Source organism: Seriola lalandi, unplaced genomic scaffold, assembly GCF_002814215.2.
Source record: "Seriola lalandi dorsalis isolate HSWRI2012SDOR001 ecotype SW California unplaced genomic scaffold, Sedor1 jcf7180002054288, whole genome shotgun sequence".
Lineage (NCBI taxonomy): Eukaryota > Metazoa > Chordata > Actinopteri > Carangiformes > Carangidae > Seriola > Seriola lalandi.
Genome location: NW_019524841.1, coordinates 121511 through 134457, shown reverse-complemented (window position 1 = coordinate 134457; position 12947 = coordinate 121511). Strand labels below are relative to the sequence as shown.

Genomic DNA, 12947 nt, shown 5'->3' with positions numbered 1-12947 from the left:
AACGAGGAAAAAAAGAGAAAATATTTATTTGGTATAGGCTACCACTCTTTGGATTCAGCCCAAGCACTCTTGTGAAGATGTGTGTTGGCCTAACTTTAGCTGAACTTCAAAGATCAAATTATACATCTCTGAAAATCTGAGACCTGCTGATCTTCCCAAAACTTAAACATTATGGTCATAAATGAAAAAGAAAGGGCAATCCTTGCCATTTTCAAATATATAGGCTATATATTTTGTTACTTTGACTAGATAAGTTTTGGCTAATTAGCAGTTGTTGCCATTAAAGTGATACTCCGCCCAATTTTGTGTCAAATGTTCAACCCCTGCCTGTTTGAAAGGTGCTCTTAAAGGCTAAGTTCACCCAAATTACAAAAAAAAAATTTTTTCTTTATTGCTATCTGAGCACACAGACAGTTTTGGCTTCATCTTTCTAGGTTTTGACATATCTGTCAGAGATTTCTGCCTCTACACCAGTAGAATGGAGGTGAGTATAAATCAGTGTGTGTTCCTCGCAGCATTAAAAGAGTAAATACACTTCAGAGTGGTCACAATAAACAGTAGCTCTGGCCAATCTAAAGTCACATTACTTCCAGTAGTTGTAATTTCCCTTCACTCAGCAACTGATGAGAGCAGCCGTACTTCCCGGATACCACACATTTTGCATGTTTTAAGACAATGGGCCGCCCACGAGTTACAAGACTTCAGATTGCACGGTGTACTCTGCCAGTTTGAGGTATGGGTACTGATATAAAAGGAGGGAACGCTCCAACTTGACCCCAATGTGTCAGCATCTGCTGATGAGGCATCTGGTTGACACTGTAACAATCACTGGTGATATCAATCAGCTCAGTGGATCAGAGAGAGAGAGAGAGAGAGAGAGAGAGAGAGAGAGAGAGAGCAGAATGCAGAGGAGCCATTCCAACACATTAAACAGAGCAAGTACTGAGAGAGATTTCTCAAGTGAGTATGGGGAGGAGTGGGGGTTGCCATTATCTGGGGGATGCCGAGCATTGTGAGAAAATGGGCATGCTAATGAGGGCCAAATACATCGAGAACAGCTGCATTGTAAATGAGCTGACTTTGTACACTTGGGCTTGGTTGAGTCTCTGAAGTGTTGTTTGTTAATCAAAAAGAGGAAAAACAGAGAAGGGGAAAAAATAGACTAAAAATAGTAACTGAAAAGCTGGGAGCCGCTCACGCCTCCGATGACACACATACAGCTGTGGTAATTGCTATGAAAAGGTTACCGTTATTGTTATTCACACTATGAAGGCAGGTCGAGGAACTATGAGATACTCCTCGACATTAAGCTGATGGTTGCGCAGCTACCCGGTGTCCCAGGGTGTGATTGCATCTCGGGCATTGTCTGGAAGAGTCTGAAGCCTTGACGCTGAGTAACCTGATCAAAAGGCAAATAATCTGACTAGAAGTCACGGGATTTACCTCATCAATAATAGGGAAAAGTTAAATTCACAGCACCGCCTGTCCTTATCCTCTTTATCGATTGTGGGGGGAGAGAAAAAAGGACTCCCACATGTAGTGAACACCACGGAGATCAAGAGGTCATGGGAAAAGCTTTTTAGGAATGTGAGTGTAGGTCCGTTCACTTTACCCCAGGGTGTGTTCTGTGACTGAAGTAACACGTTAAATCTGTAAATTTCAATAAACATTTATTTACAAAACAAAAATAATGACAAAGAACAATTTGAACAGTGAATACAAAACATGTGCTAATATGATAAAATACATTATCATACACAACATACATCTTATGAATGTGTTAAATAAACTATATGCTTAGATTTTTGGAGTCTGAGAAGGCTGAGTTGAGGGAGCAGGCAGCCAGTGTTGGATTGCTTTACGTTATAGGGATTATTGCATTTCAGTTTGTGTTTAAGGCAAGGATGAGATATGAAGAGGAGACAGAAACACTTCACGGAACAATGAAGCAATAGTACTTTTCTCTTAATCACAGGGTTCACTATCACATAAACATCAATGACCGAAGGAGAGGAAGACAAATTAAAAAAAGAAAGAAAAAGAGAATACTCTTTTTGTTAAAGAAATAGTTATGTAACAATTTTACAAATAGGATTGGTCCATATATTTTTCATTTAAGAACAGCTTTTAAGAGAAGAACCAGTTATCAAAGCCATGTGTGTGTGCTGCATTATGAAACAGTCCCTGCAGTTGTCAGATGAGTAGAGTCCCATGATGTGCAGAGCACCAGAATGACTTGGTGTCTTTGGTGCCTGGTGTGCTGAACTGCTGTGAGTCCACAGAGTCCTCTCCCTTTAGTCGTACCGCCTGAGGTCTCTGTCTGTCCCCCGTCTCTCTGATGCTCTCTCTCTCTCTTCAGTACGGGTACTGCTTCTGCTTCTTCCCTGCGAAACAGGACAGCCAGGTGCAGAGCAGCATGGCAGCTGCCGCCCCGGCCCCTGTGCAGTAATACGCCCAGCCGATCTGGCAGGAACCTGCGGAGGAGAGCAGAGGGTTCAGGATGATGTCTTTTCACCCTTTAGTTTATCTGTCTGTCCGCCTGTCAGCAGGATACAGTATCTCCAAAAGCCCATGAAAGGATTTCAGTGAAATTTCGGGCAGATAAGCCTTTGGCCAAGGAACAACTGATTTATTTTGTGTAAACCGGAATATCTGAGCATAAGAAGAGACCGCTACCGTTTACTCTATATTCACAGAGCCACTTCTACAATAAAGGGGAAAAAAACTTATCTGCAAAAGCTGAATTTACAACTGTTTACTCCATTGAGATTAAATAAACTGCAGAGAGATGTAAAACCGGATGCATTGAAGCCCTGCTATGTTAATGTTTACTTTAAATTCTGTATATTCCTTTGCTGTTTCTGATGTTGGCATAGCTTATATTTTACATTACAGCTACATTTTTCACATTTTTGTTTGTGCTCACAGTTATAAAATAAAATGTCTCTACTTTTGTTGCCCTGTGTACACATAGTAAACATAGTCATGAAGAGTTCACAAATGTCACTGGATGAATAATGAATGATGATGTAGGTGTGGATCATTTCTAGCACTACACATGTCTGTGCTTCCAAGTTCCATGTTTGTAAGTGTATGTTTTCAGAATTAAAGAATCAGTTGAACTGGTCATAACACATAATGCTGTACAACTATTCAGTGTTAATGCATGTTTGCAGTATCTTATAGTCATATGTGTACTGTGCATTAGTGAAGGGAATGAAGTAAATACTGTGAAGGTGACAGCCTGATGCTGATATAACTGTTATGTCACTTGTGGTTCATTTAAAATACATATGCTCATTTGAATTCACGATCTATTTGTGTGCACTGCATCATACGACCCTATTCTCGTCTTGGATGAAACATCAACATGTGAGTGGTAAGAGCTGAAAATGTTGTGAACTGCTCCACATTTTTTTGCTCAAGCCACCGCATTTCCCTTCCTCTTGAGAAAAAGAGTTAGCGCTGTTGAAACAAATGCACTGAACATACTTTGACTTCATTTGTAAACAGACAGTCTGGTATGTGGCAAACGCGCTCTCACGATGCACACCAGTGGCAAAAAGACGCTGAAACCGAGCCAGGAGCTGAAAGCGAACGCAAATTAAAACACAAAGTGGCCCCTTAAGACGGCATCTGCTATAATCCTCAGTGGAGATTGTGTGCATTATTAAACAAGGATACGACCTACATCTGATTCTAAATTTTGGAAAAATGTTGTTGATGTCCATCAAGACTATCTCACTATAAACATCGCATTACATTTTGGGAGAATATCTGATTGAATATAGTTATCTAATTATGAGCTGTGTGGTGGGAAGATGAGGAGGCGTCTCATTAACAAATCATATCCGCCTTCTTCTCAGCGTGGAAACCTGACTCAACATCCAAAACTGAAAACACTCATTTTCTGTTGCGTAGTATTTCTCTCTGTGTTGGAGTCACACTTAATGAAAATTAGCTTCCCCTCTTTTCATAATGTGGGTGCAGTTTACCCATTAACACGATGTGGAAATATTCAATTTGAAAAAGCTGTCAGGCCAAAAGCAACGACTTGGATTTACTTTTCACAATGAGCGTACCTGCCATTAATGTGTCCCGCAGCTACATTCAAGGTTATCTTTGAATTACTGAGGTACTGACTCCTTTCTTCCTGATTAATGAAAGAGTCTATGTAGGAGAGGTTCACAGTATTTGTGTGAAACCCGCTGTTCTCGTGGGAGAACATCACAGCCTTGTCGTGGCGCCAACAGGAATGAGGTGAAACTGAAATAACTGTGGTGCAGTCGTCTTCAACCGGCAAACGTAACATGCCAGCAGCGCTGAACAGCTCACTGATGCAAACGCACTTGTTAACAATGTACTAAGAGCCTGTTCTTTTCAAAGAGCAAATCACAAGATGAAAACTTGATACTCCACACAATTATTTCAGTTGAAATGTCAGTATTTAAGATGCCTGTCTGAATCATATCAGTTTGAATTATATGGAGATGGTTTAGATTTGGATGCTTTACACATCTCTCTGCCAACACAGTGGCAGCTGTAGTATGAATCCATAACTTACATGACTACAATCCTTTTAGTGTTGGCTGTATTTTGAAAGCTTTTTTTGTTCTTTGATGTCAGTAGAGTTACTGTTATTAACACACATGGTTGTTTACCATGTATTAAAGGTCCCATATTTTACACTTTTCCAGTGTTTTCTTTGAAGTTTTCATATCCATAATAACATATACTGGAATATAAGATATATTTGCCGTTTTAAGAACCAAAAACCATCTCAATGTAGTTTTACATCTCCTCTCTCAGGCTTCTCTCTGGAGCTCTAGTAACAACATGTCGGTGACAATGAGCCAATCAGAAGAGAGGCTCAGAGCCTCTCTTCTGATTGGCTCACTGCTTTCTAAGGGGTCAAATAAAAATATAGCAGATTTGCAAAGGCTGAACGATGGGTCCAGGTGGGCCGAGCTTGGGGCATGACTGAGAGTGGTGACTGCTGTGCTGTTACATCACTAAGTTACAGAAGTACTGAAGGCTTGTTTTAAGCCTCAGTTTCTGAATACAGGCTGTGTGCAATTCTCTGTGGACTGAGCGCTTTGATACTTTCACAGTATTAATATAGAACCTAGACCTGCTTTATAATCAGAAAAGACATGGAAGACTCACTTTATATAATATGGGACCTTTAACTTGCATTACTAAACTAACATAGTTGTTATTTTTGCCTTGTTGTCAATGGTTTCTGAGGATGGTGGTATTAGTATTTCAGATCTAGATCCATCCATGTGTCCAGAATAATATATCTCAACAGCTGCTGATTAGATTGTCATGAAATGTGATATGAATATTCATTGTCTAGTGGTGCTCTGGTGCCACTGTCAGGTCAAAACCTTCCCTCGCGTAATTATGAAGTGTAATGAAAATCACATCCTACAGGGAACTCTTGCAGGATTTAACTAGTTGTTTTGTGACAAGACACATCTTTTCGCTCAGGAGTTAATAGATATAGTAATGCAGTTCAGTGATCACATAGAAGCTCTGTGCATCTTAATGTGCAAGGAATAAAGTAAGAAAAACATTCAAGTTCTTGTCAAAAAGAATTACAAGTGACAGAAACTGTAGCATGGTTGGACATTGATGTAAATTAAAAGAAAGAGCAAAGTGTACCCGCTGTCACCTGATTACATAGGTTATCAAAATTCTACCTGTGACATTTAATCAAAATATTCCAATCACGCCAAATAGATTTCTCCATGTGCTACTCTGATGTTTGGTAATAATATTAATTTAAGTACTCAAAAAAAAAATCTTTTACATTAAGGGAAAAAAAAATCAAACAGTATTTGATTAGTAACAAATAAAAGAGAAGCTGCAGTATTAATAGCTCTTCCATCTGCCTAGTGAGTGATACAGTAGCATATTACTGTCTGTGAGATAGTCCTGATAATGCCAGCTGAATACAGAGCACAAATCGAGCTCCTGCTTATTCTCAGCAAATATTTATAGCTATAAAACACTTCAGAAATTGACAGCGACTGGAGGTTCTGTTGACTTTTTATTACACATTAAATACCAACGTATCACGTCTCTTCTGTATATGACAGTACGAGAGACTTGTGTCTGCCTGGTGCCTAAAAAAAAAGCAGAATGTCAAAGGCCACACAATAAAGACTGTTCTCAGTTTCCAACTTCTTCCTACATTTATCTGTTCTGAGAGCAGAATATTCAGCAAACGCGAGACAAATTTACACAGTCAAGGTTGGAACATCTGTGTGTAGTTTAGGAGCAGGCTGCAGGTGTGTGTGTGTGTGTGTGTGTGTGTGTGTTATGGATCTTTCTGATAGGCATCTTACCTAGCTGAAACTGGTCTGAGCTGTTGTTGCAGGTCTGTTGCACTTCCTCACTGTCCCATCCCAGTGGATAGAGTGCGCAGCCCGACCCAATGAGCAGACCTGAGGAGGAGAGGAGGAAGAGGAGGCGAGTCAGTCAGTGAGGAAGGAATCACCAGGGTGTTCAAAAAATATCATCAAACATGGCCAGAGGCTGAGAAGACACCGTAAGTGAGGGGGAAAACCGCGGCAAGGACAAAGTCCCATTATGAAGGTGTTCACTCAGCTCTTTGAGGAAGGTCTGCATTTTTTTTTCTGTGAGACCTCGCCTCTGTGGGTTTTTCATAATTTAAAAATCTTTTCATTAATGAGGAAGAAAAACGCAAAGCGCTGTTATTATTTCTTTGTTGCATCCAGATATCCAGCAAGGTGAAATCCTGCTAAACCTTTGTCTGGATTCCCTCTCATTCATTCACTTATGTTTTAATTAAAATGACCAGAAAAAGACAATGGGCTGCAGCTCTCCAATAGAGTGATGTGCACAACCTTACCTGAGTGATTTTCTTTTTTTTTTTCACCTTATCAACCGTTTGCAGCAGATTCTGATGGGCAGGCGGCGCTGACCTGTTCCTGCAATTTTACCTCTGAACATCCCTTTGTAAAATGACACGGATTCTGACTTTAACAAATTTTTTTTTTTTACTGCACAACAAAACAAAGCACTCCTCTGCCAGCAGCTCATAAAACCACAGCAAATGAACAACGAACATATGCAAATGGCTTGGCAGCGGGAAAAAACCAAGCATTTTTTGGTACGCAATAATTACTGTAAAACTCTGGAAAATCCTTGAGGGACTGCTTTATGTCAGTGATTAAAGAGACTTATGACTGTGCTTAAAGCTGCACACAGAGACAAGAGTAAAATCTAGTCAAGGCCATTACATTAAGGATTAATATCCTCAATATTTGCCTGTAGCCAGGTCTTGACAAGTTATTCCCTGGATGCCAAGGCCTGTCTCTTGAAATTACCCTGTGGTAGCCCCTGGTAGGTGGCTCTGCCATCACATTAGCTTAATCCCCTCCAATGTGTCTGCCCTGCTATCAGTTTTGGGATGTGAGGATGGCAGCAGAGGAAGAGAAGGCGAGAAAGCTCTGCCTTCCAACCTGATTACCCCTGCCATCCAGGACTGCCTTATTACATCTAGGCCAGATAACAAGCAGGAATTAATCCACATGCTAATGCAGATGGGCTAGACAAACTGGCTAACATCTGAGGTGGAACAGGAGAAGTGAAAAAGACGTGTGTGTGTGTGAGTGTGTGTGTGTGTGTGTGTGTGTGTGTGTGTGTGTGTGTTTTCCCCAGTCGCAGGGCGAAAAGGACGGTGAATGTCATCGGCTTGGTTCTGGGAGGAAAATAGACTGGCTGATTATGGCACCTGTGCTAGAAAATCAATTCGGTGAAACTCTGGCATGTTGATGAGAATGAAGGGATATAAAAAGGCTCTGACCAAGTCTGTGTCATTACAGCTCAGGATCAGAGGGGATCCGGGGATTTTCATACATAACAACTCAGCCGTTTCTTCTTCAGACCCTTAAGAGAACTTCAGACGAGTTTCTGCTTCAAACCTAAAATTACTACCTTTAACGGAGCAGTGCAGCAAAAGAAACATTGGAGAATTTGATGTGAATCCCTGTACAAGCATCCAATGTGGACCCCTGGTGAACATAAAATCCCACTATTCTACAAGGTACAAAACAATGCATTTAGAAGCAAGTGAGCATCCACACAGTCATTAAAATATTCTCAGTTATATAATGTTATTAAATGTGTTTTGATTCAGATTTGTAACAGTAAAGACTGTAAAGCATGCCAGCATGATAATGTATTCATGATTAATATTTAACAAAATCAGAAATTCTCTTTCAAGTGTTGTGTAATGCAGCGAGATGCAGCAGCATGTAATCAAATTGAATTTCCTTGCAGCAGAAGGGAACAAAAAAAAAAAGAATACAGTCAAAATGTGGTTTTGTTTCACAGAGACATTGTTATTCTATCCAGCAAGCTGTACAATTTGCATTTGAAAAATCAAGATTTATGGGGTTTCTCAATCATGCTTCGATTAACACGCTCGTTAAAATGGTCAAACCCGTAAAGAGCTGCTGCACTGTGTAGCAGGCACCTCAGAGAGAGAAGAATGAGTAAAGAAAGACTTCAGTGCATAGTTTCCACATCAGGTCAGATGATGATGATGATGACGACATGAGCACTGAAAATTGCTCTAGACTGAAGGGAGTAGGGAAGTTATTGCCACGAGAAAGACAAGAGCTCAGTTCCATTGTGTAACCACACCACAAAAAAAAAAAAAACAGGGTTTCTGGGTGAACTGTCAGTGTTTTCTGTTGGTTTTGGGGATAAACTCACTGAGCCTGCAACACTGCTGCAGTGGGTGAAATCAGTCGGAGCACTCGCATGTTACCATTAAAGCAGATACTGTGAAACAAATCGCTGTGGGGAGCAGGTGAACAAAAATATCAACACAAAGCCAAAGTGTAATTCAATTCCGAATCGTACAGTACGTGGTCCAACATCACTCTTTTGGCTTTTATTTATTTGATTTATTTATTTTTTCCCAGGATTGTTAATTCCATCAAATCCCATCCTCCACACTCACTATGTGGGTTATTGAGAAGCAGAGGTAGGGAGGTTGGTGGTGACTGGGATGTGGGAGAAAGATTACCAAGAATGAAAAACGTTCGTTCTCATAATGTTTATGAGTCGAGCTGCTTGAAATAAGTGTGGACTTGTGAGAGGAAACTACCTCAGGCTCTGATTCTCCATGCATGTTGTTGTAGACAGATACTTCCTGTCCTTCTTGTATTCCTAAGCTGACACAGATGCGCCCCTCAGCTACAGCAGCACTTCGACCCTTTTGGCCTGTGACCCCCTTAAACTGAAGCAAGGGCTTCTCATGACTTCCTATCACGGGCTGCAAATGAAGACAATCTGTGTTGTGTTTTTTCTAAAAATCTTTCAGTGAATTCCCCCAAATTTCTTGACCTAAATCAAAAGTCCTGGTCGCCAGCTTAAGAACTGCTGAGCTAGTGGACACGCTACAATCACAAGCTCTAAATAAGGATAAACTAAAGGTCCCATATTCTACACTTTTCCAGTGTTTGTATTTGAAGTGTTGATCCGTAAGAAGATATATTTGTGGTTTTAAGAATCAAAAAGCATCTCAATGTAGTTTTACATCTTTTCTCTCAGGCTTGTCTCTGGAGCTCTAGTAACAACAGGTCGGTGAGCCAATTAGAAGAGAGGAGGCTCTGAGCCTCTCTTCTGATTGGCCTACTCTTGCTCTGAGTTAATAGATCTATATAAAGTAAATAAAAATATAGTAGATTTCCTGCAAACGCTCAGAGAAAGCAAATCCTGCAAGGTTGTATGGTGGGTCCGGGTGGGCTGGGTTTGGGGCATGACAGAGTAGTGACTGCTTCATTATGACATCACAAAGTTACGCAAGTACTGACAGCTCATTTTAAAGCTCAGTTTCTGAATACAGGCTGTGTGCATTTCTCTGTGGACTGAGTGCTTTGATACTTTCACAGTATTAAAATAGAACTGAGACCTGCTTTATAATCAAAAAAGATATGGACATCTACCTTTAAACAATATGGGACCTTTAAAACTGAATTATTCCCCTCGGGACAAATTGGTTTATTAAAGTTAAGGAAGAACACTGCAATAGACCTCTCTTTAACGTAAAATCTAATATATATTAATTACAGCTTAATCGAATGCCCAATACATAATAAATCAGAGTTTTTGTGCACCAAAACATGGTGATGCATTAATTCAAAATCTTCAAGAAAATGTTCTGTGAATTCCGTCACTTCAATTCTAACTGATAGGGTATTTTCATTTCTTTCTCCAAACGACAAAAAGGTTTATTTCTCTTTCAGGCAACATGATCAACTTCAAAAAGCGGCTCATTTTGCTGTTAGCAGATGGCTGCTTCATGATGAAATCGCTGTAGGACTGGAGGAGCTGCCATGAGGGTAGTTGCTGGAAGTCACCAGAAGGCCTGTTACAGCAGCTATATGCAGCAACTGCATGACATGGTAGAACAGACGGATGTAAAAGATCATAAATGTGAGAAATCTGGTGCCACCATCACGTCCACAGCCGCTCTGTATGCCTCCCACAGAGGTTATTAGGAATCAAAATAACAAGTCTCCCTTCAGCAGCATCAGTCGGCCCCCTCAGGTCAAACTTAAAGATGCCCCCATCTCTCTGGGAGATCAGGAGAGGTTCAAGTGCTGCTCTATCCACACAGGCCTGCGAGGTTTGTTTGTTTACCTTGATGCTTTTTGCCAACAACCACTGTTTGTAAAACCTTGTCCCATTTTGGAGTCTTGTTTCAGTTGCTATGGCACCCGGCCGATGCTTAATCGTCTTCTCTGGAGGAGGAGGTGAAGAGGAAGGGGAAGGGTCGGAGAGAGCGTGCGGTGCAGAATATAAGAGGCCAGTCAACTTATTCACAGATCGAGTTTCAATTGATCTCCATGTGATCGTTATCAGAATGACTATCTCGGGCCTAATGGCTTCTCTGAAAGGGTATTCTATGAACTGGGAAAGGGTTCAAGTTAAATGGGCTTAATCAAATACAATCAGTCCAACATGTCAGTGTTCAATCCATAAAATCTGCTCTAATATAGTGATCTCTCTTCTGCATATCCTTGCCTCAGATTTCATCATCGTAGCTGAGCTCAGTTTTGAAATCGCATTTTCAGTGCTTTAAAAAACGCACACAGAGAAGTGCTTTATTCCGTCAGAGCAGCGCTATTGTTCCCCATCCTTTTCTGTCAACGCTTTTTACCTGAAAGAAAAACTGCCCCCTTTTCATATCCTCCACATTCTCTGATTTAGGGAGTGCTGATGCCTTTTGTCAAGCCTTCCTGCTCTCTGTCAAGAACCAAGGAATTTCTTTACCCTCCTTCATGCCCCCAGACAATACTATTCAAGGTTATCATTCAAAAGGCCAAAGAGGAAAGGGAGAAAAGGCTGCTGCTAAGCTGGAGAGAATTCTGGTGGCCAGGGAATTGGAGTGGGGATGTGCCTGAATGGGCCGGCTTAATGTAAGACATTCCCTTTTGGGCTTGGAGGATCATCAGAAAGAGGGAGGGGAAATGTAAGAGCAACCACACCTGGGGAGGCAGACCTGTGCAGTGCCAAAAATAATATCCACCTCTATACGTCCTTTGGTCTTATAGTGTTTTGAAAACCAATTTTTCCTAAGAGAGTTGAAGAAAAAAAAAAAAACACCAAAGGGGTCAGGCAATTCAAGTCAGTCTCAGTGTGGGTTTTCTATGTAAAGAGAATTTTCCAAAAACACAACAAGATAATCAAGAAAGATAGAATACTCCAGCATTAGGATCAATAAAATGCTTCATTACTCCAGAAAATGCATGAAACAATCTGCAACAAAGGGCAATTATCCCGTTTTATCTCGCTTTCATTTCAGAGAAAAGTCAAGATCTTTAAGATTTAACACTAAATGAATAGTAAAAATAAAGCAGTGTTGCCTTTATATATTTAAATAGCTGATACAATCTGTGCACAAGTCTTCAGGCTCATTTATCAGATCAATAAACAGATTTGCCCTCATTCTAGTTTAAATAATTTTGTGTTAAAATACTAAGGTGCAGCAGTTTACTTTTCCGAGCTTCAATCAAAGCCAATGACAGGTTCCCAGTGTATCTTCAGCCTAAACAGCCTGTGTAACTAATCTGTCAACATACCCATCCCTGCATGTTGAGGCATGTTGGGTTTTTTTTGTCTCTTCATTTGAAACACGGGGCACACGTCAACACATACAGCTTCGCATGCCTGCTGCTCGTACGGCGTTTTGATTCCCTTGTCATTTAAGTTGGATCGACACAGTCGTTTTCAGAGGGGCTTACTCCTGTGTGAGCGTTTTTCGCTGGCGAAGCTGGTGTGTTTTTTATGTGAGCGAAAGGAGGATCCGGAGATTCAGTTGAAACGTTTGGAGAGATGGAGGATGAGGGGGATGCAGAGAAAAGAGGGATTTTGTGAAGTATACGGGTGATATGTGATGCACACAGTGAAGCATACAAATACTCGCTGCTGCCAATGGCTGGCATTCAAGCGTTTACTTAGCCAGCAGTCTACACATTGCTTTTTCTACTGGTTAAGAACTCTACACCAAGCTTTTAAGCAGTAGTCTCCAATTATCTTGTTTTTTAAATTAATATTCCTGTGCTAAATGCAACTGTTGTGGTTTTGCTTCCCTGAGATTACCTCAATCATCCAGTTGGACGAGAAGTGTGTTCATGGTGAAGATGTTTTTCTGGTTCAACAATATGTTTCCTCCCAACTGCTGTGTGATGGGTGACTGCACAGAAGATCTCCCAGTCTACAGTCCTTTGTTGACTCAGCTTCTCTGTGTTGCTTTAGAATTTCAATATCAAACACAGGAAACTGTATGATTCACCAGACCAATAAGATCAGAGCTCTGAGACAAACAAGCTCCATATCGGACCCTGACTTTATTCGGAGTGTGACCGTCCTGTCCATTACGAGTTTCTCCCTTTTCCCTC

General features: G+C 40.8%; 1 protein-coding gene across 1 annotated transcript in view; it reads right to left on the bottom strand.

Moving 5' to 3' along the window:
* Nucleotides 1–1653: 1653 nt before the first annotated feature.
* The window catches only part of LOC111654760 (LHFPL tetraspan subfamily member 6 protein), a 43526-nt gene continuing 32232 nt past the window's right edge, over nt 1654–12947 (bottom strand). Inside the window, exons 3-4 of the mRNA XM_023405892.2 lie at nt 6354–6452; nt 1654–2474 (exon numbers count right to left, since the gene is read on the bottom strand). Coding sequence (XP_023261660.1) covers nt 2356–2474; nt 6354–6452 — 218 coding nt within the window. The 3' untranslated portion in view covers nt 1654–2355. The remainder of the gene's footprint in view (nt 2475–6353; nt 6453–12947) is intronic.